This window comes from Diabrotica undecimpunctata, chromosome 6 (assembly GCF_040954645.1).
Source record: "Diabrotica undecimpunctata isolate CICGRU chromosome 6, icDiaUnde3, whole genome shotgun sequence".
Classification (NCBI taxonomy): domain Eukaryota; kingdom Metazoa; phylum Arthropoda; class Insecta; order Coleoptera; family Chrysomelidae; genus Diabrotica; species Diabrotica undecimpunctata.
In genome coordinates this window covers 50876393-50902497 of record NC_092808.1, presented here as the reverse complement: position 1 = coordinate 50902497, position 26105 = coordinate 50876393, and the positions used below count along the sequence as shown (strand labels likewise).

At 34.6% G+C, this 26105-nt stretch overlaps 1 protein-coding gene across 1 annotated transcript; it reads right to left on the bottom strand.

Annotated features, from left to right (window-relative positions):
• Window positions 1-1826: 1826 nt before the first annotated feature.
• LOC140444340 (uncharacterized) lies at window positions 1827-14805 on the bottom strand. Its single transcript, XM_072536090.1, has 5 exons — window positions 14482-14805; window positions 12025-13779; window positions 9619-11463; window positions 5392-5600; window positions 1827-2157 (listed from the first exon to the last, which is right to left on the bottom strand). Exons 1-5 carry the CDS (start codon window positions 14803-14805, stop codon window positions 1827-1829), a joined length of 4464 nt encoding a protein of 1487 aa, XP_072392191.1.
• Between the last annotated feature and the right edge of the window lie 11300 nt (window positions 14806-26105).

Below are 26105 nucleotides of genomic sequence, written 5' to 3'. Positions count from 1 at the left end.
AAGTGGTGGCCTTTTTATGAAGAACAAATTTTAAATGACCTTTTTATTTAGAGATATTTCTATGTTCCTACATTTCTCGCCCAGGTTTTTTCAACCTGGAAAATTTTGTTGGCGTACAACAGAAAAACAGAAAATTAATATTGTTCTAGCAACGAAAAAGAGAGTTACTAACATTTGTCATCCGAAATTTGTTAATTAAAGCATTATAATTTTATATGATATATTGTTACCTAACCAATATCCAAAAAACATTCAACAAATTATTATTCTCGAAACCTATTACTAACAATGATAAAAAACACAATGTTAATCAAGTTGATATTCCTATGAGATATGGTAAACTAACTGTTGTCCAAAATCTCTCTAGATTACTCATTGGTTTGTTCTGTGAATTTAATATAAAAATAGCCACATATAACAACAAAAAGCTTATCTTGTTTTACACCAGATTAAAAGATCCTACCCCCACACTGCAATGTTCAAACGGAATTTATGGCATCCCATGTGAATGATTCTTAATATTTATTGGTCAAACTAGCCAAAGATTAAACCAAAGGTTGGCCGTTCACAAAAGTGATTGTAAACTTAAACCACAATCAATAAGTCTCAGCATCCATGTTAATAGTAAAGACCGCAGAGTCTGGTATAATGATTTATTTATGTTAGTGTTAAATCAATCCAATACAGAATTTCAGCCCAAAATCCTCGAGATGTAATATAATTTAAGCTCAATTTACACGTTTTTTTTTTTAATCAAAATATTTCGGGAATCAAAAAGTCGCCAGCCATGTAGGCGAGTTGGTTTTTTTTAACTACTTTAATATAAAACTATAAAAATTTGAAAAATACCATTTTTTCCATCATTATGATTATTATTTTTATTTAAATTAACGAGCATGTGCCAACTATGGGCATTAACACGAGTTACGATTTACATGGTAATATCATATAAATTACAAAATAATGTAGTTAACATCTAACTTAAAGAGAAAATAATAAAAACTTGTAATATAACATTTATATTTTGTTGAGCAGACTTATCTCGAGGAATTTGGTAACCTTGTTGATTTGGTCTGTGCTGTTTAGGACCTTTTTGAAGTTGGTACTGATATCGAGCTGTTGGCGTATTTTGGCATAAAATGGGCACTCGATAAGTATATGCCTGATTCGGAAAGTCGTATTGCAGTGCTGACATTTTGGTTGTGGATATGATGTCATCAGGTAGCCATGAGTTAGACGGGTGTGTCCTATACGCAATCTCCGTACGATTCAGTGAACCGTAAGAAGGTTCACTGAGGGTTTAATTTCATGCAGCGCTAAAGTAACAATATTCCAGTGAATCTGCCAGGTGGATAGGTTAATCTTTTTCAGTCTAGTTTTGAGATCGTTGCAAGTTTGTATATTGATAATGGTGTCCGTGGATGATGCGGCTTTTTTGTCAAGGCAATCAGCTTTTTTTATATATATATACATATAAAGTTAGTTAAAGATAGTTGTATTTTGGTTTATAAGAAGCTGATATGTGTCATGAATATCTTGGACGATAGGATGGTTTGTGGATATAGCATTAATGGACTGTATAGAGGAAAGTGAATCAGAACATATGGCTATGTGTGTATTTGGATATTGATGGGCATATTTGAAAGCATGTGAGATAGCTAGTAGTTCACCAGTGTGGATACTACACCAAGGAGAAATTGTAGAGAGTTCGATAGGCTGTTGTACAGTGGTTACAGAATATCCAACACCACTTTCAGTCTTTGACGCGTCTGTGTAAAGAACTATGTTATATTTATTTTTGTTTATAAGTTCTAGAAAGAGAATTCTTAATGTACTAATACTGGTTCTTCCTTGTTAAATTTGGTGAGGGAAATATTATTATGTGGGAGTATGTTGGTCCAATAGGGATTATTGGAGAATGGTAGAGTTCTGGTTTCAGACAAATTTATATCTTTTAGTAACGGTTGTAGAAGACTAGGAATAGGATGTATAATTAAGTTACATGGAGGGTTGTTATGGAGGTGGTGTGATGATGTAATTAAATGATATACTGGATTGGACGGATTGGAAGAAATTGCAGCAGCATAGAAGAGAAGGTTTTCTCGCCTAAGCCATAGAGGAGGTTCATCAGCTTCACAGTAAAGACTTTCTGCCGGACTAGAACGGAAAGTCCAAGACATAGACAAATAGCCGTGTTGTGTACTGTATTTAGTGAATGTATTTAGTTGATTTAGTACCAGACATATAGACGAAACATCCATAGTCGAGCTTGGAGCGGATTAGTGATCTGTAAACTTTCAGTAACGTAGTTTCTTCCGCACCCTAATGATAATGTGAGAGTGTTTTGTTTATATTTAACCTATTTAGGCAAACTCCTAAGTTGCTGTATGTGTTGTTTCCAGATTAATCTTGAATCAAATATCAGCCCTAATATTTTGAAATTATCAACAATCGGTAATTTGAAGTTGTTGATAATGATTTCAGGATCAAAAGAACTCATTTTTATTCACAATATTGAAATGAATGAAAAAATTCGCTTTTTTTGCTTAAATGTTAATAAAAAACCACGAAAAAGAAAAATTTTCGCGAAATTTTTCTACTAATTTTTCGATTTTTGAAGTGCTTTGTAGGCTTCCTTTCTTGGAGTAGTATGCGGCTTTCCGCATATTGTATGTGTGCATTATAGTATACCGATAAAACTCGGCACAATCCCTTTTTACCAAATAATTACATATTAGAATGTGCGCCACTGGTTTATGTCCACTTTACGGCAGTGACATTTTATAAGGACGATCTTGAAGTATTCAAATGAGATATTCAATTTCCAGTACGTTTATTTCTCTACTGCTATTACTTTTAAAACACCTTTAATTTAAGAGTCCTAAAATAATTTAATAAAACGCACAGTATATGCTTCTTTCTGGGGTTGAACGCTTATAGACTTTATTGCAGCAATTCCTTCAAATTCCTCCTTTCTCATTGTAACCAACAGTCGTTTATTTATGTTCATTCTCTTTTCGACGTCTTTCCTAATGTACCCATTAGTAGAAAGTACCGAAGATATTATTCTATAACAAGGGGCACAAACGCTGGAATTTTGTGACTAACCTCGACATTTAACAGTTATTACGAATACTATAGAAAATAAAAGGAAAAGGTAGATGGCTTGCCGCGCATATTTTAGATATTTTATTAGAAGAAAATAATACAACAAGGTAGCCCCGACTTATGACATTAATGGATAAACAGTGGAGGAATATATAGGGCCTAACAATATATTTAAAATCATGTAAAATTAAAATTAATTTTGTTTTATTATTTCGGTTCGTATTTAACAAATCTTACCTGCATTTACGTATCGTTTCAATTTCAACATTTTTTTTAAATGACTTGGGTGTTATTGGTAATAAGCAATATATAACACTATATACTATACACCGTATAGTATACAGTATATAATGCTAGCAAAACGTCCCCTTTGGCCTTGTGTTTTTTGAACGGTTATACTTATAATAGTGAAATTTTGAGGAAAGAAATAAACTGAAGTAAGGGCTTCTCAAAACTAGTCATAACAGGTGAAGTAATAGCGATATATGACGTTACCTAGCCACTGCGACCTATAATTAAATTGGACCTTATTTTAAGTGATATCTTGTTTGAAAGGTACTTATTCAATCATACTAATTTTGTTTGGGTTTAAGCTGATTTTGATATAAATATAAATTAAATGAATACTAAAATTTAGTAGTAGTTTCGCATTTAATTTATAAATATTTTATAATCAGTTCTTATATTAATTGTTCAAGATGTGCTTCATCTACTTCGTGACAGTAATGCATCCTATTGCAAAACTATTGTCGTACTTGTCCAAATACGTCGGAGGAATTCATCTTGCATACATTTAATATTTCGTAGTTTCAAAATGTTAATACTGTCGGGTGCTGTAGCGTAATCCTTAGATTTCAAGTACTTACTGCACCAGAATAGTATGTAGGAGCACCATCTTGTTAAAACGTTATTTCCAAGTTGCCGAATTTATTTGGATTATCTTTCAAGAATTAACGGCTCAATAGCGTTTGGTAACATCTCCAGATACACTTCACCGGTTGAGTTAGCATTGAGAAAAACAGGCCCAACTATGTAGTTTTCCAAAATACCTGTCCAATCATTTACTTGTTCTGGAAATTGAATATGTTTTCTACGACAGACGTGAGGATTTGTGTCACAGCTGGACCTCAGTTGGTGCACAATTCTTAATTTTTATGGACAAAATTTGTTTTTAGCCAACACTGGGTGTACTGTCCTTTAAGTGATTCCACAAACAAATGGTAGTGAAACAAATGATTTACTAACATTTCTGGAATTAAGTCAATTTTGTTGTCATCACTAATTGTTGGTCGAGCCGATCGTTTGACATCTTAAATACTACCTGTTTCTTCAAACTTTCGAAAAAGCTCCCTCAAATAAGTCCTTGATATAAAGCTATCGGGGTACCTTCCATTGAATAGACGTTTCGCTGCATAAAAATTGTTTCTTCAGTCACTAATTATTAAGACAGCTGCTACTTTGTCAGCTACATTACGTACCATTCTAAACATTTAAACTTATAATTTTAGTATTTATTTAATTTGTTCATTAAGATTAGCTTAAACGCAAACAGAATTAGTATGATTCAATAGGTATGTTCATTACCTTTCAAACGAGATATCACTTGTTATAAGGTCCCATTTAACATTATTGGTCACAGTGGCTCGTCATCTTTTATGACTAGTTGAGAAGCGTTTATTCCTCCCTCCAAAGTTCTCTATTATAGGTATAACCGTTCAAAAGATACAAGGGGACTTTTGGCGTGCACTGTATAAGAAAATATCAACACAGTTTGACCATGTCATTAGATACTTGGGGGCAAGACTTGGGTAAGAGAGGATCGTTTTTTTTTTAATTATGTGTCCAAAAATTCTTTTTTATTAGTTTTTTCTTCATTCTTTGTAATATTCGATATGTATGATTCTAGCTATGCAGTGTATCCTTAATATCTATTTGTAATATCAAAAAATACGAACTTTTTATCGTCTATTTTTATACACGCGTATTGCAGTGATTTTAGGGATTTCCAGGTCAATTGGCCAATAGGAAGAATTAGTTCACAGACTAAGACACACGATGTCATCCCACCTTCTCTTGAAACTCTGTGGCTGGAAAGAATTTATTAATAATAAATGAAAAGTACAAAATTAGAAAACACAATTAAACATAGAAATTGTTCGAGCATAGCACAACACTAACGAATGCTTCCAGAGGGCGCTGGTGTATCATCTATTTCTCCTTGAGGAATCCACCCTCGGTCGATGTACCAACTCCTTCTAACTTGTGTGTTGGAGTCGAGTGTACCTGAACCTACGTGACGACAAGGACCACATATCAGTAGGACGGGCAGTGACGGGGCCTACTCCGTTGACCTTCGTAGCTTCTGAGACTTCCAACTTCAAAGCATCCTGGCTCTTCGAAGATATCTGGTACGCCGAAGACATCAGGCCTCCAGACGATTTTGATGGCGGAATGTTAAGTTTTGCACTCGTAACATCTGATGGCTCTCCCTTCTTGAATCCATCATGAACGTGGGATCGTGAAGATTATTGGTCGCCATGTAGTCTCTTCGGAGAAAGGGGTCAAACCACCTTTGTGTCCTCGACTAACGATGACTAACAATGTATTTTGATGTAGGTAGCCTTGAAAAAGTCTAGCTATTTCTTACATACTAAATAAATAAAAACACCAATTGTAGTTGTAGAATAAATCAGCCGTAGAGTCTTGGAGGAAAGAGAAAGAAGCAGAGCCTCAGCAAGAGGGCTCTCAGAGTGTGGACGACTCTAGGAGAAGCCCGTAAAGAACTGACTTACCTGACCTAAAAATCGCCCAGTTTTATATACGCGTATTGTAGCGATTTTAGGGACTTCCAGGTCAATTAGACATTAGGAATGATTTCGAGGTAGAGATACAGGTTAAGGTACGTGATGACATTTTATCCATAGTATCCACTTCAAGACCTCTTGTAGTACAACTTTCACATTTATATAGTTTCTAGTTGCTTAATAATTATTTGATGGAATTATCTATACTTTCGATTATAAACAAGCTTTTTATATTCGATGTACCAATTTTTTAGACCTTTTGCAGTACAACTTTTCACTTTTATGTGGTTCCCAGCTTCAATCGCAGCTATTCCTTGAACCCCCGTACTATTTATAGTCTACCGCGGTTTAGGGCAATGTGTTCTGTAACGCCATTATTATTTGCTTGAGAAGTCTACAGGTATCTTAAAGTGGTTCCTCCTTTTGCATCCTTTTGCTGTTGATCATATTCTAGGTTCATTCACATTTGTATCGGTAATTATTCGATCTTTTATGCAAACTTTAAGAATAGGGTTGCCATTTCTTCCAGATTTGCCATTTTAAATTATTTCTTTGTGTCGCCGCTGTCCTTATGGAGTAAGGCAAAGACAAAGAAATTTGAAGGGTTGGAACATAAAATGACTAAATGCAAAAAAAGATCATTTTGGACAGACATCCCCGAATGGCATTGAGATGTGGTGTTCTTATATGAAACAAAGAAAGAAGGATGTGGAAATAAGAGACAACGAATTCATACATTTCAATGTTAACATAATCAAAGAAAAAATAACTAGAGCTAAAACGTCATTAGCACTAAATACCAAGTAGATTAAAAGCTACGAGTCTATCATAAAACGATTAATTACAAGAGATCTTACTATTTAAGGAACCTATATTTTAGAAATATGGAAGGGTGTATGTACTAATAATGGCGATTCCAAAAATGCCGACAAAGATGAATTTATTTAAACTTGAAACGCAAACTAAAAAATTACGAACTACTTTTCTCAACACAAAGATATTTTAGTATACATGAATATAATACATGAAAAACCTAAAATTTAACTCGATTCTGTTAAGTAGATTAACTCGATAAGTAAGTTTGATTCCATTTTTGCTGCATTGTTTATGAATGAAAAAAATTTTATTTTATTATTAATTTGCACACATCGGTGATTTATCATTTTTGCACCTTCAGTTCCTTCTATTATGCAAAATAAATCCATCATGTTCAACCAGGAGAAAGTGTTTCTAAGAAGTATTACGTTCAATACAGTAAAGGATGTTCGTGACGGAAATTTCCATATTCAAGTCCTTTGCTTAAAAACTTTTAAATACAAAGTTATTAACCATTCACCAGTCATGCCATAAAGTAACAAATTACGGCCACCTATTGTTTCAGCTTCTGTGATTCTTTATGATTTGTACTATTATTAGTCTGTGTTTTGACTGGAAGGGGAACGATTTATTAGAGTGTACACCATGCTTACAATATTACAAACATGAATCATGGAGCATTCTTTAAAAATTCAAATGACAGACACAAACAAACATGGTCGTGAATTTTATATGACCTGTGGTCGTAGGTGTTTACCACGTTAAACGAAAAAAGGATCGAAAGTAGGATTCAATAAATTACGTTTCTTGATTTAATTGTTATATGGTGTCCCTATGGTGTTCAGAAACACATCATAAATTATACTGATGTATGGTCTTTAGCGGTTGTTTATGGCTAAAGCAATTCGTTATTCAAATGACTGGAAATAAAGATAATTTGACATTTAATAAAAAGTCCTCCTTACAAAAGATGTGAAATTGCTATTGCATTTTTATGTGCATGCCAATGAAAACTGCAACGAAATACTTTACGGGTTTCAATTTTATATTAATTTTTATTTTTTAATGCATAATATTGTTTTGTAGGTATGTATAATGCTAATGATAATAAACCAATATTCTTCTTCTTCAGCCTGTTTGCGTCTACTCCTGGACAAAGGCCTCCCCATAAGTTTTACACTCTTTAATGTCAGTTTTTTTCATTTTGACGTCGTCTAGCCACTATTTTTGTAGTTTTCCTCAACAACGATTGAGAATAAACACAACAACTTTATTTCAAATTTGGACTTGTGCCGTTGGTTGCTTTTTATTTTATAGGGGTGAGAACGCCCTCTATTAGAAAACAATCATAAATTGTAAATGCATGCCATTTGGAATTATGTAATTATACAGCGACATTAAATTTAGATTTCTTTACTGTTTTAATTTTTTACCACATAATCTCTACCTTTATTAAAACCACTCTTTGCGAAAAAATTCAAATAGTTGTACTATTTTTTTTTTCATTGAAACTATAATAACAATACTTTTTTAATGTTTTTAATGTTATGAATTTATTTTATTTCAACATAAAAACAACAATTTTTAATTTGTAAGGCTGGATGAAAGTATGTCGTCTGTGCCTTGATAGCACATTATGTGTATCTTACAATGCTTCAGTATACGCGTTCTAATATATTCTAAAATATGTGATTGGTTTTTTACTCATAACTCTACCATGAAATGCTTTAAAAACCATTTTGTAGGTTTTTTTAAGAACAATATCATTTAGATAAATTTTTAAACCCTTATTTTTAAGAGTTGTAGTTGAAAGTGCTTGAACGAGTCACTAATCATGAGTATATGCAAATTTTAAACAGCAATATCTGAAACAATTTTTGTGGTATATAACATCATAAGAGAGAAAATTTTGCCGGCAATATTTTCGACTGGTATGAAAGTTAGTTGCCAGGCAATTTTCGCGAATTAAATTTTGACAGTTAAATCACGAGACGTTAGTCCAGTGATTTTTTCAAAAATTCGAAACTGAAAATTGCCAAAAAGCAACAAACTAGAACAAAACCAGAAAAAAATTTTGCCGGTAAATAATTTTCTCTCGAATGATATTCGACAAGACTGGTGGAAAGGGTAAACTTTGTTGCCAAACTATCCACATTTAAGAGAGGCGTATTTGAACACCTAATTGCTTCAAAATATTTATAAAGGACCACTGAAGCAATAAAACAATTAAGAGGTATTTTCCTTCGATTTATTTACACAATAGACTTAAGGGCTGGTTCAAACATTGACAATTATCGCAATTCTGATAGTTACATAAAGAGTTATACAAATATTAGCTTTACAGTGAGTGCGGGGAGGCAGTAACAGATATACATGAAATGATAAAATTGAGAGAGACCAACTATATACGTTTTAACACAAAACACCGGGTTTACAAGCGCATTTATAACTTACGCACCATGCACATTTTCGAGATCACACACACACGGCCTTTTCTTGCCGAGAGGCAAATTGGCACTGTCTGTCTTAAGTTATATATCGAGGCAATCGAGGGGAGGACGGGTCCCAGATGTAGGAAATCAGTCGCACACACGTTAACACGATAGCTGACGACCTGAACGCACAATTCGATAAAATAACTATATTATACAGGTTGCTTTTTACAACATACTGCCCCCCGTTGAAGCACTAGCTTTAACATTATAAAAAGCATTAAAAAGAAAAGAGTACATAAAAAAAAAAACAATATGAGTAATAGTATACAAACAACATATGAGTAAAGGTACTAAACCTAATAACATTAACATAATCCTTCACTAGGAAGGGGACACAATTTTGTTATCGTGCGTTTGAAAATCCCATCCTTGGTTTTAACAGATGCAATTCTCACTCGGCCATCTTTACCCGGAAAGACATCCATCACTCGTGCCAATGACCAGTAGAGAGGAGGGAGATTATCTTCTTTAACTAACACAAGGTCATTGGGTTCTAAATTTTTGAATGGGAGAAACCATTTTGGACGATTTTGAAGTCGATTCAGATAATCAGTCGACCACCTTTTCCAAAAAAGTTGCTGGAGCTTAGAGAGATTTTGCCAGATGCTAAGTCTATTTTCCGGGATAGATGTATACTCCTGGTCGGGTAGCGAGGTGAGAGACCTTCCAATTAGGAAGTGACCAGGGGTAAGATATGTGAAATCGGAGGGATCATTAGAGAGGGCACAAATGGGCCGAGAATTAAGTACGGCTTCAATTTGGGTGAGCACGGTACTGAATTCCTCGAATGTAATTTTGAGATTGCCCAACAATCTATAGATATGATGTTTAGCGCTCTTTATAGCGCTCTCCCAGAGTCCTCCATGATGAGGAGATCGAGGTGGTATTGTTTTCCACCGAATTTGAGAGGAGGCTAAAAATGCCTGAATAGAAGAGTTAGGTTCCTTATTTTTCAAGAAATTATAGAGTTCGAATAACTGATTTTTAGCCCCAAGAAAGTTTGTCGCATTATCAGAGAATATAGTCTGAGGGTGACCTCTTCGACTGATAAAGCGCTTGAGAGTAAGAAGAAACGCTTCTGTTGTGAGCCCACTGACTAATTCTATATGAACCGCACGTGTGGACATACAGACAAATAGAGCTATGTATGACTTTATCAAGGGACTTTTACGAAGTTTAGAGGCCTTTATTAGAAAGGGACCACCAAAATCCAAACCTACATGAGCAAAAACTTGAGCAGAGCATAAGCGTTCCTTAGGTAAATCAGACATGATTTGAGCTAAGGGTTTGGCATTAAACTTGAAACAAACATGACATTCGTGGACTATCCTCTTAATCTCACGTAGACCATTCAAGGGCCAATATCTGAGGCGAACTTGAGAGAGAGTATTCTGAGGACCTGCATGATGGAGCCTGAGATGTTCTTTTTTGAGAATTAGACGAACAACATGATTTTTCGAGGGGAGGAGGAGAGGATATTTTTGATCAAAGGTAACTTCGGAATACCTAAGACGTCCACCTACACGGAGCATTTCATTTTTGTCAAGAAAAGGAGCAAATTGTAAGAGAGACTTATTAGAAATAATCTTATTGCCTTTGAGATCAGCAATTTCTGAGGAGAAACTTGAGTTTTGCAATAATTTTATAATTTTCATTTCGGCATTTTGAAGTTCAGATACTTCAAGTGCACCGGATAATTTTTGAGTGCCAGACTTTGCGTTATTACCAAATCTGAGTACATAAGCTATAGTCCTTACATATTTCGTGAAACTGGAGAACCTTTCAGAAAGCATGACAAAGAAATCAAATTGAGCACTTCGAGTGTGAAGAACAACTTTTCTTTCTTCAGGTAATTTATTAGAATTAAACTTCGGACTATATTCAGACAAATTTAGGTCAAATGTTTGCAAAAACTGAGGACCGTGAAACCAAAGAGTGGAGTTGAGTATGTTAGAGGGCATCATTCCTCTGGAGAGGATGTCAGCAGGGTTGTCTTTAGACTTTACGTGTCTCCAATGAGAGTGAGAAGAATTTTCTTGAATTTGAGCTACCCTGTTGGCGACAAATTGATTCCATCTGGAGTGATGTGATCTGAGCCACGCCAAAACTATCTCAGAATCGCTCCACATGTTTATAGAGGTAATAGAGGGCAATTTATCCTTTATGATATCAACCACCTTTGTGGTGAGCTTGCTAGCCAATAAAGCACCCATAAGTTCCAGCCTTGGAAGCGTTATGGTCTTTAAAGGAGCAATACGACTTTTCGAAGCAATGAGAGAGCACGAGACATTTTTTGATTTGTAGATAACCCGTATATAACAACAAGCAGCATATGCTTTCAAACTTGCGTCAGAAAAAGAGTGAATTTCAATAGAAGAAATTTCATGACATGAGAAAAGACATCTGGGTATGCTTATGTCTTTGAGAGCAGCGAGATCAGTTATAAACTTCAACCATTCATTTAAAATATTTGAATCCACGGAGTCATTCCAATTAATTTTAGAAATCCAAATTTTTTGCATAATAATTTTAGCAAGAACAGTTACGGGATTAATGAGCCCTTGTGGATCAAAAATTTGAGCGATAATAGAGAGTACTTCCCTTTTTGTGTAATTATCCTTTATTGATAATTGAGGTACAGAAATTGAAAATGTATCAGTACTGGGGTTCCAACAGAAACCTAAAACCTTATTAGAAGCATTCTCTGGTGAAATAACATAGGCAGAGTTTGTAGAGAGAGTAGAAACATTTTCTAAAAACATTTTTGAATTAGAGCACCATTTATGAAGAGAAATGCATGCCTTGTTGAGTAGGTCAGTTATCTCATTATGAGCCTTAAGAAGAGTTTGCGTGTCATTGGCCCCATATAGAATGTCATCTACATAGCAGCCTGTTAAGAGAGCATCGGAAGCCAATGGGGAGTTGTTTTGATGAGTTTTAGCTAATTCCATCAAACAACGAGTACTTTGAAAGCTTGCGCTTTTTGTTCCATAAGTTACGGTTTGAAGCTCAAGACATTCGATGTCCTGTTCTGGAGAATCCCGCCAGAGGATATTCTGGAGGAATGTGTGATCAGGATGAATTTGTACCTGCCTGTACATTTTTTGTATGTCGGAAGTGAAGACATAGGTATACAATCTAAACCGAAGGAGAATGTCGAAAAGTTCAGGCTGAAGAGTTTTTCCTTTCAACAGGATGTCATTAAGAGAATAGCCACTGGAACTTTTCATGGAGCCATCAAAAACCACCCGTAATTTGGTAGTTAATGATTCTTCTTTTATGACAGAGTGATGAGGTAAAAAGTATTTATTTTCTAAGTGCACATTTGTGAGAGAAAGAGGAACCTTTTTGGCATGTCCAAGAGAAACATATTCATTGATGAATGCTTTATATTGAGAGTATACATTTTCGTGTTTTAAGAGTTTATTTTCTAAACTAATAAACCTTTTCCTAGCCATATTGTAAGAATTGCCCAGCATTTTATGTGCTGTTTCAGAAATGAGAGGAAGCCTTACCTGAAACCGACCAGAAGGTAGAATTTGAGTTGTTTCAGTGAATATTTGTTCAGCCAGATCCTCAGAGGAGGAGATTTTAACAGAGGGGGTCACTTTTTCGACTTCGAAGAATTGTCGAATTATATTATCGAGCTTATCTTCCTCAGATGTGGACTGGACAAATAAAGAGACATTTGAGTGTGTAGGAGACAACTGTGAGCGATAAATTCCTTTGTGAAGTGCGTAAGGAGGTAAAGAACCAAACATGATGTACCCTAAGTGTGTGTTCTGGAGAACAGGGAGTCCTTTACCTAAACGTATTAAACCATCCGATAACAATTCGCTATATATGTCACTGGCAAGAAGAAGATCTATATTTCCAGGGACAGAGTAGGTGGGATCTGCGAGAGTGACTGTAGAGGGGATATTAAATTTACTTCTGTTTATGGATACCTGGGGGAGTCTACAAGTTATGTTGTCTAAAATAGCACAGGAGATTTTGAAACCATTACCATTTCTTTTGTATGGAAAAATTTCTAGATCGACCATTTTGTTCGAGAATGAACTATGTTCAGAGATAGTAGAGATTTGTAACATTTTGCTGTAAGGAGAGAGATTTAATTTTTGAACCAAATCTTTAGAGACAAATGACGACTGAGATCCACTATCTAAAATACATCTAGCGTGTATGGGTACGCCATGCTTTGAATAAATAGTGACTAGAGCGGTTGCCAGCAGAACATCCTGCTTTATTGACAGAGAAGAGAGAGAAGTCATCACATTTGAGACCTGAGAGGTTTGAGGTTCAGAGCGAGAGACAGAATTACTTGGACCGGCTTCACCATCAGACCAAGTGTTTTGTACATTGCGAGAGGTTGCGTGATTGTGTCGTTGAAAAGATCTACTAGAAGAAGAGCTATTTTCATGGTCATTGTGCAAGAGTGTGTGATGCCTTTTCTTGCATATACCACATAAACGTTGAGACGAACAATTTTGTGAAAAGTGTTTAGTTCCTAAACAGTTGCGACATAGTTTGTTTTCATTAACAAATTTATACTTATCCTGTAAGAAAAGATTAGCAAATTTTGTGCATGCATAAATAGTGTGTGTAGCATTATTACAAAATACGCATGTTTTGGAGTATGAGTTATTTTTATTACTTGCCGAAGAGAAGAGAACCGTTTTAGAGTTTGTTTTAATAACTTTTTTATCGTTATTATCTGAGGAGTTTAACTTTTCCATAATGTCACACTTTTTTTCTAAAAAATCAAAGAATTGATTTAGCGTAGGAATATCTTTTGACCCTAACTCGTATTCGAAAGACCGGTGAGTAGTAAAGTCCACTTTTTGCAAAAATATTTCTATTAATAAGAGATCCCAATGCTCGATGGGTACATTCATATTTTTTAGCGCGAGTAAGGTCTGTTTTGCGGTGACCAAAAATTCACGTAAGGCCTTTGCATTAGTTTTGACTAAGGATGGAACTTTCAAAAGACGCTGTATAAGCAAACTAATTACGCGCGATTTGTTTTCGTAGCGATTTCGAAGAGTCTCTAACGCGATTTGGAAGTTTTCTTCTAAAACTTGGATGTTTTCTACCAACTGGAGAGGTTCGTTGCGTAGAAAAGATTTGAGATAAACAAAGCGCTGGACGTTGTTGAGTTCCGGGTTATTAATAATTAACGTCTCGAAGAGCTGATAGAATGCACTCCATTCTGAGAAGCATCCTGAGAAAATTTGAATTTTAATTTCGGGAAGAGTCACTTTAGCACTAGCTAAACGTGGAGAAGTGGAACTGGACTGGTGTGAAGGAGGTTGGAGCATCTCCATTCTATGTTGAAGACCTGCCAGAGTTGAGAAGTACTTTTCTTCAATTTCTTCCCTATCGCGTTCTTCAGTGTTGTCTTCGTCCAGTTCCTCAATCTGATCCATGAGGTCATCATATTTGGCGTAACAATTCGTTAATTCAGTACGACGGAGTTGGAACTGCAAGGGATCCGTTTCTTGAGTAGAGTTATCCCTTAACCAATTAGAGATACGAGAGATTTTTGATTTCAACGGTTTGCGTTGTTTCTTTAATTGATCCATTGCGGTTAGAGATGTATCGAAAGCTTTGCGAGATATTTATCTATGAGAGATACACGAAAAATAAACAATTTTAGAGTCTAAAATACAGCTTAGTCCACCCCGTATAATAAACAAGAGTCTCAGAAAATAATGTCTGTACGAATCCTGCGAAATATAAACTCGTCCTGTATACTAATAATATGCGTTCGAACTTTTGAATGTCCCTGTACCGTGATTATAAAAATATATTTTGGAACGAACTCACCAAATAGACATGAATCTAAAAAATCCATAAAAATCCATAGTCACATCACATGTTTCTTGTCAGCAATTTCACTTGAGATGCACCTCGAAGAGCGATAAATCTAACATCTAAGATTGTTGGGTGGAAACACTTCAAACACTTGCGTGGTGACGTAATGTTCCATGTGCCGTGAGATTGTTTATCTTATACGTTTTATTTTGTGAAGAGCACTCAGTAACGATATTTATTTTAATTTTTACGGGAAGAGAATTAAATAAGAGAAAATTAATTTGATTTATGAAGATAAATCGGAAGAGGAATTGCGATAAACAATATGCGGTTCGAAGAGACCACAAATGGTGGAAAGGGTAAACTTTGTTGCCAAACTATCCACATTTAAGAGAGGCGTATTTGAACACCTAATTGCTTCAAAATATTTATAAAGGACCACTGAAGCAATAAAACAATTAAGAGGTATTTTCCTTCGATTTATTTACACAATAGACTTAAGGGCTGGTTCAAACATTGACAATTATCGCAATTCTGATAGTTACATAAAGAGTTATACAAATATTAGCTTTACAGTGAGTGCGGGGAGGCAGTAACAGATATACATGAAATGATAAAATTGAGAGAGACCAACTATATACGTTTTAACACAAAACACCGGGTTTACAAGCGCATTTATAACTTACGCACCATGCACATTTTCGAGATCACACACACACGGCCTTTTCTTGCCGAGAGGCAAATTGGCACTGTCTGTCTTAAGTTATATATCGAGGCAATCGAGGGGAGGACGGGTCCCAGATGTAGGAAATCAGTCGCACACACGTTAACACGATAGCTGACGACCTGAACGCACAATTCGATAAAATAACTATATTATACAGGTTGCTTTTTACAACAAAGACTATTTTGACGAGACAATTATTGGACCATATCAACGAAACAATCTTTATTTATTTGTTAACAATATTAAATGTACAATTATTATAAGCTATAGTAGTTTGTCCATTCTTTTCTACCAAAGCATGATTTTGTGTATTATTTGACCTGTAGCATTTGGGAACTCGAAGGTCCAGCTTCATTTGTTGTTCTGATATTTTCGATCAACTTCTGGTGGTGACTGGAATCCAGCTGCAGATATGGTTTTAGAGTGCTTGCATTTGATTGAACCATTAATTTAATTAACTTTTTTTGAGAAACACCTTGCTTGAACTAGGCTGATACACCTGAAGATCAATGAGAATGGTTTGGTATTTTATGTTTTTTGTCTCTATTCTAATTTTTGAGCTGACATTTTTGTCCACTTATGATACGGTGTTGATTTTAAGTGGACAGTTTTTGAATCAAGCTCCATCCTTTCAGTTGGGGTGAACTTACCGTTCTTACATCTTACCGAATGAGTCTGTCTGACAAAATCTTTGTTCCCCTTTTATCCATTAGTTTTAAAATAATCTAACTGGGCATAAATTTTTATTTGATGAATTTCTTACCAGCCATTTGCTGCATGCCAAACTTTTCGAACCGCCTTGATTTGTTTTGGAAAAAATGCTGTTGTATTCAATTCGGCCCGTAAATTCGCCCATAATATCAAATTCTTTCTGGAAAAAGTGAATCTTGCAGTTTACGGTCTCATTGCCTCTTCAAGCGACTTCAAATAAGCAAAGATGAAAAAACTTTTTTTGTGCTCCATCGGGGGTTTATTCGTCGATTTGAACGATTTTTAATAGTTCTTCGGTGGATAATGCTTTTGAACTGAGTTTTATTTTTTCTTAAACACTTTGAAGCTGCCTCCGCTTGGTATCTCTGGCCAATCTTGCACATTTGAAAGATATATATGTCAAAGGGTCGATTTTTATGCGTAAAATTTCTCACCCATATAAACTCCGAAAATTGGGTACAAATAGAGCTTCTGGTCCTCTGCGTGTTCAATAAGACATTTTCCGAAACCAATTTTTTGATTTCTTTACCTGACTGCCATCCAAATCTTGATTTTTCTTCTGGATTCATTAGGATATATGTCCAAAAGTGATTACGCCTCAATGACGTCCATCTCTCTGACAGTCTTCAGCTGTCCTCTGTTAGGATTTATTGGACTAGAGGAAGAGTCTCAATATTTATAGTAAGTTTCTTCATATGGGTTCGCCCCTATAGCTGTAGCTGTGATTTTATAGCCACAGTACTTATTCGTATATTATTGTTGGTCGTATAACTACTGTGTATATCGAATATGTCGCTTTTGGTTATAACCCTAATTTTTAAGATCTTAGTAAGAACAATAATCTACTAGTTAGAGGACAGAAAATTAAGGATAGTTAGATAGATAGATATTTTGGAGGAATCTCATGTTCAGGAAATGACATAATATTATGTAAGAGGAAATGACATATGAAAATATAATATATTTTATAAATAAATATATTTTCATATGCCATTTATGTAAGATTATCAGATCTATTGGATATTTTGTATTACATTTTGCGAATTTATGTCATTTTATTACAGTAATATCTTCCTCTTTATCTTTCTTGATGATTGACTTTTATTATTATTATTAAAGTTATTATTAATTATTAAACACAAACTAGCTATTTATTTGCCTCCACGAATTTCGCCGACGCTACTAAAATATACAAATACTTATTCGCTCTTATTAATTTTCCTGAAAGCATTTTCATAATTAGGCATTTAATCTCCCCAAGTAAACAATAAATAATTCATAAAGTTATATTAATACGACTTAAAATGAACGTTTCCAAAGCCGCTGTTAAATAATAAAACAGCCACCCCATTTTACAACAAAAAAGGTGATGAAAACATCCCTATTTGTACAGGTCGTCGTAAATAATCTGGGCCTATGAAGAATTGAAGAGGCTTCCCTCAACAGAATACGTGCCCGGACTTTGATGTCTTCTGTCTATGAATATGATAATATTGTTTTGAAACTTTACGTCGAAACAAAGGCGTAGGCCAAGGGAATGTAAATACGAATTAAAATATTTTTTGATACTCTTCTATTTAGAAAATATATAAAATTTATTATGGAAATTTATTCTTTTATTTCTACGCTATTTAGTATTTTCTTCAATCTCTTGGGTTTATTAAGAAACATTTTTTGCTTTGTTAAAAGTTGTGCGTGTAAACTATTCTTTTCTTATAAAACGTAACATATCTAATATATCTTCAATAAACGTATCCATGTATCCGTTAAGTGAAAAAGTGGAAGAAACTTACAAAGAATTGACGAATAACCTAGAACAACTAAAAATAGCACACACATCACTGCAATAAGTCAAGGAAATAATTCGAAACTAATCAACAATAAAAGCACGAGGACCTGACCAAATAACAAACAGAGTAGTGAAACACCTCTCAACAAAAGCAGTAGTATACTTAACATTTTAAATTTTATTATGTAAAAATTCATTCCATTCCCAGAGTGAGTGAAAGTATCCCATGTGATTTTTTTGCAGCCCTTCTGTCTATTCGGATTGCCGAATATAGGCCTCTCCTAATTCTCGCCATTCATCTCTGTTGTTTGTAAGAGGTTTCCACATTGGTCCTGCAGTTCTTTTAATATCGTTGCTCCAGCGCATTTGCAGTCTTCCTCGTGGTCTTTTGGCTTCATATGGCCGACAATTCCCGATTTCTTTATTCCATCGGCCATCTTTAAGACGTTCGTTATGTCCAGCCCATTTACATTTCAGTTTAGCTGCCTCTTCGACAGCATCTTTTACGTTTGTTCTATTACGAATGTCTTCATTGGTTTTATGGTCTTTGAGTGAGATACCCAGCATCTGTCGTTCCATAGCTCTCTGAGTTTTTCTGATCTTTTCCATGTTTATTTTAGTGAATGTCCAGGTTTGAGCTCTATATGTAAGTACAGGTAGGGTACAGGAATTAAACACTTTGGTTCGCAGTCTTTAAGGTATTTTTTATTTTTAAGTACGTACGAGATTCCTCCGAATGCTGCCCATCCCATTTTTACATGTCTGCTTATTTCGGTAGTCTTATTTTCTTTGCTTACCTTGACATTTTGACCCAGATATGTATATTCTTCTACGTGTTTTATCTCTGTCCCTTGGATGTTTATCATAGGTTTGTCGTCTTTGTTTGACATTAGTTTAGTTTTGCTGAAATTCATTTTCAGTCCTTTTTTTAGTGATTCTGTGTGTAGCTCCTTAATGATCGTATTCAGTGCATTCCACGTGTCGGCTATTTGTACTACATCATCTGTGTATCTAAGATGGTTCAAGTATCTTCCATTAATAGGGATTAATAGAGGATAGAGGTTGATTTTTACTGGTCTTGTTTCGATTCCATTACGCAACGTCACTATCATTTCAGTTTGTTCGTAAATAGTATGTATTAATATTCTGTACCTGGAGTCGATCCTGTTGTTGACTAATGTTTCTTCTATTGCCCACAGTTCTACGCTATCAAAAGCTTTTTCATAATCTATAAAAGCCAGACATAATGGGGATTGTACTCGTTAGTCTTTACTATTAGGATTTTTAAAGTATATAGATGGTCACAGGTGACCTTTTTTAAATCCGGCTTGTTCTACTGGTTGATATCCGTCAAATTTAATTGTTAACCTGTTTGTAATAATCTTTGTAAAGGTTTTGTAAATTTGTAAAAGAAGTGAAATTGGTCGATAATTTTTCAGGTATGTGGTGTCTCCCTTTTTATGTGTTAGTATTGTTTTAGCAGTATTCCATTGTTCGGCTATGTTGCCTTCGAATAGAACTTTATTAAATAGTATTTTTAGATATGTAATGGTTTCTTCGCCGCTTCCTTCAGCATTTCTGATAGGATTGCATCGCTTCCAGGAGCTTTATTCCTATTTCTTTTACTGCTCTTTCTATTTCTTCGTCGCTTATTTCGGGCATCACTTGTGAGTTGACATTTGTTATCTGACTTTTCAAGTTCTGCTTTGAGGAGTTAGGGGAATCGTTTCTGGAACGATACAAATCAGCGTAGAACTTTTCAATTGAGTTTATATTTACTTTCTTCTAGTTGTCCTTGTTCATTTTTAATTGTTATTATGTTGTTCTTTCCTAGTTTTGGTTTGGTGCATTTGAGACTTGGGTTTTTCTCTATGACTTGCTCTATACGGTCGTCTTGATGTTTTTTAATTTCTTCTTCTTCCCATGTTTTCTAATGTCTTTCCATGTGATATTGATTCCGAAATCAAGAAAGGATAGCATTTTCCCACGTTTTCCACAAAATTATAGAGCGATTGCTCTGCTATCAGTAGTAAGCAAGTTCACTGAACGAGTAATACTAAGTAGACTAAAAGGGGAATCAGGAATACTTTCGGATGCGCAATTTGGAACTCCCAACATAGTACGCCTTATCGCAGTTTGATCCACACCGATTTTTGCACTGTACTCCTTGTCATGATCACCGCTTCGTAATTATTCTGAGCCGTGTTATTTGTTTAAATCTCGTTATCGATGACTCCCTGTTTTGACACATTTTGTGCAGGTGACCGTATCTCATTCTTAAGTCTGTTCTTTGGTGCCATATTTGTTTGTGTGTGTTATTTTATTTTTTTTTTATATTTTAATATCATTAAATCACCTGTTGTGTGAAAATGTCAAACAAACGGAAACGTGTTGTGATAGCGATTGAACAGAAATTAGAGGCTATCCGAAGGATTTAAAATGGACAGATTTTACTGACAGTTGCAGCACATTTTGGCGTTGGCGTTTCTACAATTATCGAATGGGCTAAAATGAAAAGCAAATTTTAGGAACATGCTTCGAAAATGCTATACAAGAAAATAATGAAACTAAGTCAAAACGTGTAGGTAAATGAAGCTGTCTATTTGTGGTTCACACAACAAATATCCAAAGGAATAGCATTATCTGGACCAATAATTCAAGAGAAGGCAAAAATGTTATCCGATATGATGGGCGATGAAGGTAAAGGATTTAAAGCAAGATCAGGATGGCTAGATAAATGGAAAAATAGGTACGCTATTCGTCAAGTTAATTTATGTGGAAAAAAACTATCTGGTGATCACCATGCAGTAACCATTTTTAAAACTGAAATAGATGTTATTGGCGAACTACACTAAAGATCAAATTTACAACGCAGATGAGACTAGATTAAATTTCAAAATGCTGCCCAAAAGATCACTTGCATAAAAACACGAACACAATGCACCAGGCCTAAAAATGAGTAAAGAACGAATAACCATTCTATTTTGTAGCAATGCAGCAGGAACTAGAAAATAGAAAAAAATTACAGACAAATATAGAATAGCCCCAAACATTTATTTTCCTTAAGGAATATAAGAGAACCGATGAATCTTCGGGCTGCCAGAGAATTTTACATATATCACATATTTAAACCAGTATGTAAAATTCTTAGATATGGTGGGCTAGATATATAGATTGGTTTTACCGCATAAAAGAAGTGTTGTATTCAGTATTATTGGCAGAGCAATTAAGATATCTAGCTCACAATACCATTCCGAAAATCTGAACAAAGTTACAAGATATCTTTACCACCAGAATTGTACAACCATCTAATTAAAAAAACTCACTCTTGTCAAAGTTCAAATATATTTAGTAATGTTCAATTACCATATTTATAAATGATGTACTGTTACGTTAAATCATATTTGTTTAGTTCTTCGACTTCCGTGCCAGTATTTAATTCGTAAGTCAAAACTTAAGAAAGCGTTTACTCGTAGGGATACTTTTATGCGATATGCACAGGAGAAATACTCTTCCAGTTTTTTCACTACGCCCTTGGACTTAAGGGATTTAAGCGATAGATGGTTTTATTTTTATCTCCTTGTTCGGGTTGCAGCACACCGACTTTCAATTATGTATAATTTTGCATTTTTTAGCATGTCATTCACACACTTTCCTTCCACAGGATTTGTACCTCGAAGATTTGCATTATCCGAAGGCCGATTTTTTGTATGAATTCACGCTTGTCTCTGGTCACGACGTCCGTTTCTTTTGTTTGTTAACGTAATAGATCATCTCGCTATCTCCCTTTGTTAATCAAACTGGGTATGTCTTTTCCTTACTACATGAGACGTTAGTGGATTGGCACGTGACAGTAAATATGTAGCTTGTTAATCAAAACTGTATAGTAATTGGTAGGTACCTTCAGTAATTGGTCCTTTGCTTAATATATGCGCATATTTATGAGCTGTAAACTATTACAAATTCCTACTGTCTGCTTGAAAAATTCTCATTCATAATTTAAAACAAAGACAGTATACTTTGGTTAGTGTATTCAGTAGGGATATCGTAAAAGGTTAGCATATCGTTAACAAATGTTACATAAAAATAATGCAAAAGCAAAACAATGCATGATGTTGAACTAAATGAACATTAGTATATCTGTTTTATATCAAAAATATACTTTCAATAAAAGTTTCATAAAAAATGGAAATACTAAGTGAAATTTGTTGACACCTGACTCATTTTAAAAATCAAACAATGATTTTTTCAATAGGTAATTTGTCGTCCACGAGCTTTAATATCTGCTTGACGTCGTTGCATATTTTGGACTAAATTTGTATTCTGTAAATTGGGGAATCTTTGGTAATGGCACACTAGCAATAACTTGATTTTGCCAATTCCATCCACAGTTTTAATATGAATAATCCAGCATGATTTATCCAAAAATCTAGTTTTTGTGATTCAAAACTTTGCTATTTCATTACATGCCTTATTTCCTGTTCAAGGTTTTCCTGATATCGTTTATTTTTAGATCTTCAATAAAAAAGTTAAAAAACTCAAACTAACTTTATATAACTATATGTACTATATAAATGTAATAAATAGATAACAAGTAAATATAACTGAATTCAGCTAAATTTTGTAGTGATAATGTAATCTTCTCCCGTTTTCGTATAAAAAGACGACACTCGCTGTTTACCCATCACCCAAATATTCAAATCCTCACCCAAGGCAATCAGACCGAGACGATACACAGTAATCTCCTCATCTGCCACAAAAAGTGCATTACGAAAACGTTAGTCCAACTTTTAGTTAAGGCTACCCGCACTAAAATCTTTATCAGACTTTTTGCCCCCTCGGCATCCACACCCTGGGCGCCATTATAGTAATCAAATTGTTTAACGAAATTTGGAGGGTCGATGCTATTGCCATCGGCACGAAAGAACCACACATTGCGATAAAACATCGACTCGCAAAATTGATGTGGAGATATCTGCCAATAGCCCAGTTAAATTATTTTAAGGTAGAAAATAGACTAGGGTTAAAGATTAAAAGTAAGTAGGACCATAACGAATTTGTCTCATCTGCTGTCTTCCATTTGGGCCTGCATAATTTCTACATATCCTTCACGATATATAAAAAATTTTGATTATACAGTCCATACATTCTATAGTTGGTATTGTCTTTAATATTTGGTATACTCTCTAGCATTTCATATACTGGCTTTTTCTATGTACTTCCTCTGTTCATTATATATGGTTTCTATTAACTCTTTAGTTTCTCTTTAAGGCTACGTTAAAAAAGTAGCAAAGATCATAGGTATATCTAGAGACCAAGTACATACATAGGATGCTAAAAAAGTAAGCTTCTGCTCTACGATTAAGGTCAAATACTTCAAATTTACTAAAGTAACATTCAGGGATTCAGTGAAACGGAACAATTTGGCAACGCCGCTGATGAAAAAGAGAGGAGCCGCGGGCTTGTGACGTAAACGTTGCGAATCTGGAGAGTGGGAACGTCAACGTGGGCGTGGGAAGTTTAGTTATCATGGAGATGGAGAAGTGGTTGTGTAAACAACACGCATTTGCTGTGAAAGCTTATTACAAAAATCATAAAAGTTTTGTGCGTGTACAACGGGCGTGTCGTTTACACTATCATTGTCTTACTGGTTAAAAGACTGATAAATACTGGTATAAAGACAAGATAACTAGAACTTTAGATAACTCTTAACTATCGTTTAAAGGCAACGTAGTGATCTATATTTTTAGGCGGTGACATGTATGAAACTGAATTTTAAAGGACAAAAACAAAAAATGTAGATTTTCGATAAAACTGTTTTTGATTTAACGAAAGACAGTGCTTTAGACAGCAAAATCCACACCCAGATCATTTGACACGTATTTACAATAAATATGTAATTTAAAACCATTGCTGCCACTTTTGTTTAGAAGATATTTATTTAAATTAAAATTGTGTCGTATGTTCAGATTTTTAGTATTGGAATTCCAATTTTGTTTTCGCTTTGCCGGTGTGCGGGTTGATTTCATTAACTTACACCTACGATATTCTTTGGTACCAGTTGAACATCAGATATGCAGATGACACCATTGTATTTGCTGACAACCTTGAAGATCTACAAGTCCTTAGAAACAAATTCACGTACCATAGTCGACAATATGGACTCAATATAAACGTAAAGAAGACAAAGCTCATGATAATTAGCAATAAGATAATAGAAGGCCAACTCTACGTCAACCAAACCTCACTAGAAAGAGTGAATTATTACAACTACCTCGTCACCATAGTAGAACGGACCAACAACCAGGAGGTAAGTTATGTTTTATGGAGTTAAATCGTGGACTTTGAATGAAGACATGCAAGAGATTGAAAGTGTTTGAGATCTGGCTGTTTCGAGAATACTATGATACTAAGATTCCCTACACTGACCGAATTACAAATTAAGAGGTCCTCATAAGAATAAAGAAGAACGAAAAGGTAGTGAAAACGATCAAATCTCGAAATCTACAGTACTTCGGACACAATATATGAAATGAATGCAGATGTGACCTCCTAAAATCTATCATGCAGGGAAAAATATTTGGAGGGTGAGGTCTAAGAAGAAAAATGACATCCTGGTTAAAGAGCCTGGTTTGGCACAGCATCTGTACAGATTTTTCACGTTGCTTGCAAACAAGATAAAGGCTGCCATGTTGATCGCCAAAAATCGTCACGGATAGGCACATAAGGAAGAAAAAGATTCTCTTTTCCTCTATTTTATTGTTAACACATTATTCTGGCCTATTTATATAATCCTATACAATATTCCCAAGTAGCATTGTCTTCAACTTATTTATAAAATTTCCAACCTGATCAGCCTTTAAGGCTTTGGAGTTTTATACAAATTCACTGGACTATATTTTCGAGTTATCTGGTAAGCTCAGGGTGACTGATAACAAAGCCGGAAATGAGAAAACGATAAGACGTAGATCCACCACCGCAGCAAATGGACCATGGATTAAATTACGCAGGGGGATAGTTGTGTCTGGCAAATGAGAGGGATGTTACCCTAATCACTGTCTTGTCTGGTTATGAAGCATGACTTTGGCTTTTTTCGCTAAAGAAAGGCGAAGTCGAGTTAATTAAATTTTCGCAAAGAAGTATTTTGAACTAGCATGGAAAAATGAATATACTATCCTGTCAAGATATAAATCAGGTTATTGAATCTGTTAACACTGAAATTTGCTAAATCTTATTAATTAATGGAAAGCTTAAAATGTTGGATATACATATTTTTACGTCCTTATTACGTTACGCCCTTACATTTATATTGTGTTTCAGTAATTTCCACATTGGTCCTGAAGATATTTTGCTATCATCACTTCAACACATTCCTGTTTTTGTCGGTCTATTATAAATAAAACACTAATTATGGCTAAGTTTCCGCTACATTTTCCATTTTCAATAAGCCCTTGAATTGTATAAATATTACTTAATACAAATGTTTGCTAGTTTGCGATGGAATTCAAAAGTGATCTTTTACCCTAAAGACACATAACAGACACTTGAAAATACAACTGATTCAGGGTCGTAATTAAAATATCTACCAATGGTGCATTTACAAACAACTCAATTTATTAAGTTGTTGTATATATTAGACAAATCTTTTATATCCGTCTTTTTATTGATACAGTTTTAATTTTTTTTATGTGAATTATCCCCAATATACATCTTTTGTTGTAGTTTTGTTCTTTTTGCAAAATCTGTATATTTTCAAAATAAAAAGAATAACTATTTTCTAAAGAATGCGTAGCTAAGACTAAGCGTTTTAATTTGTTGGTTTGTAAACTATATTTGTGTGA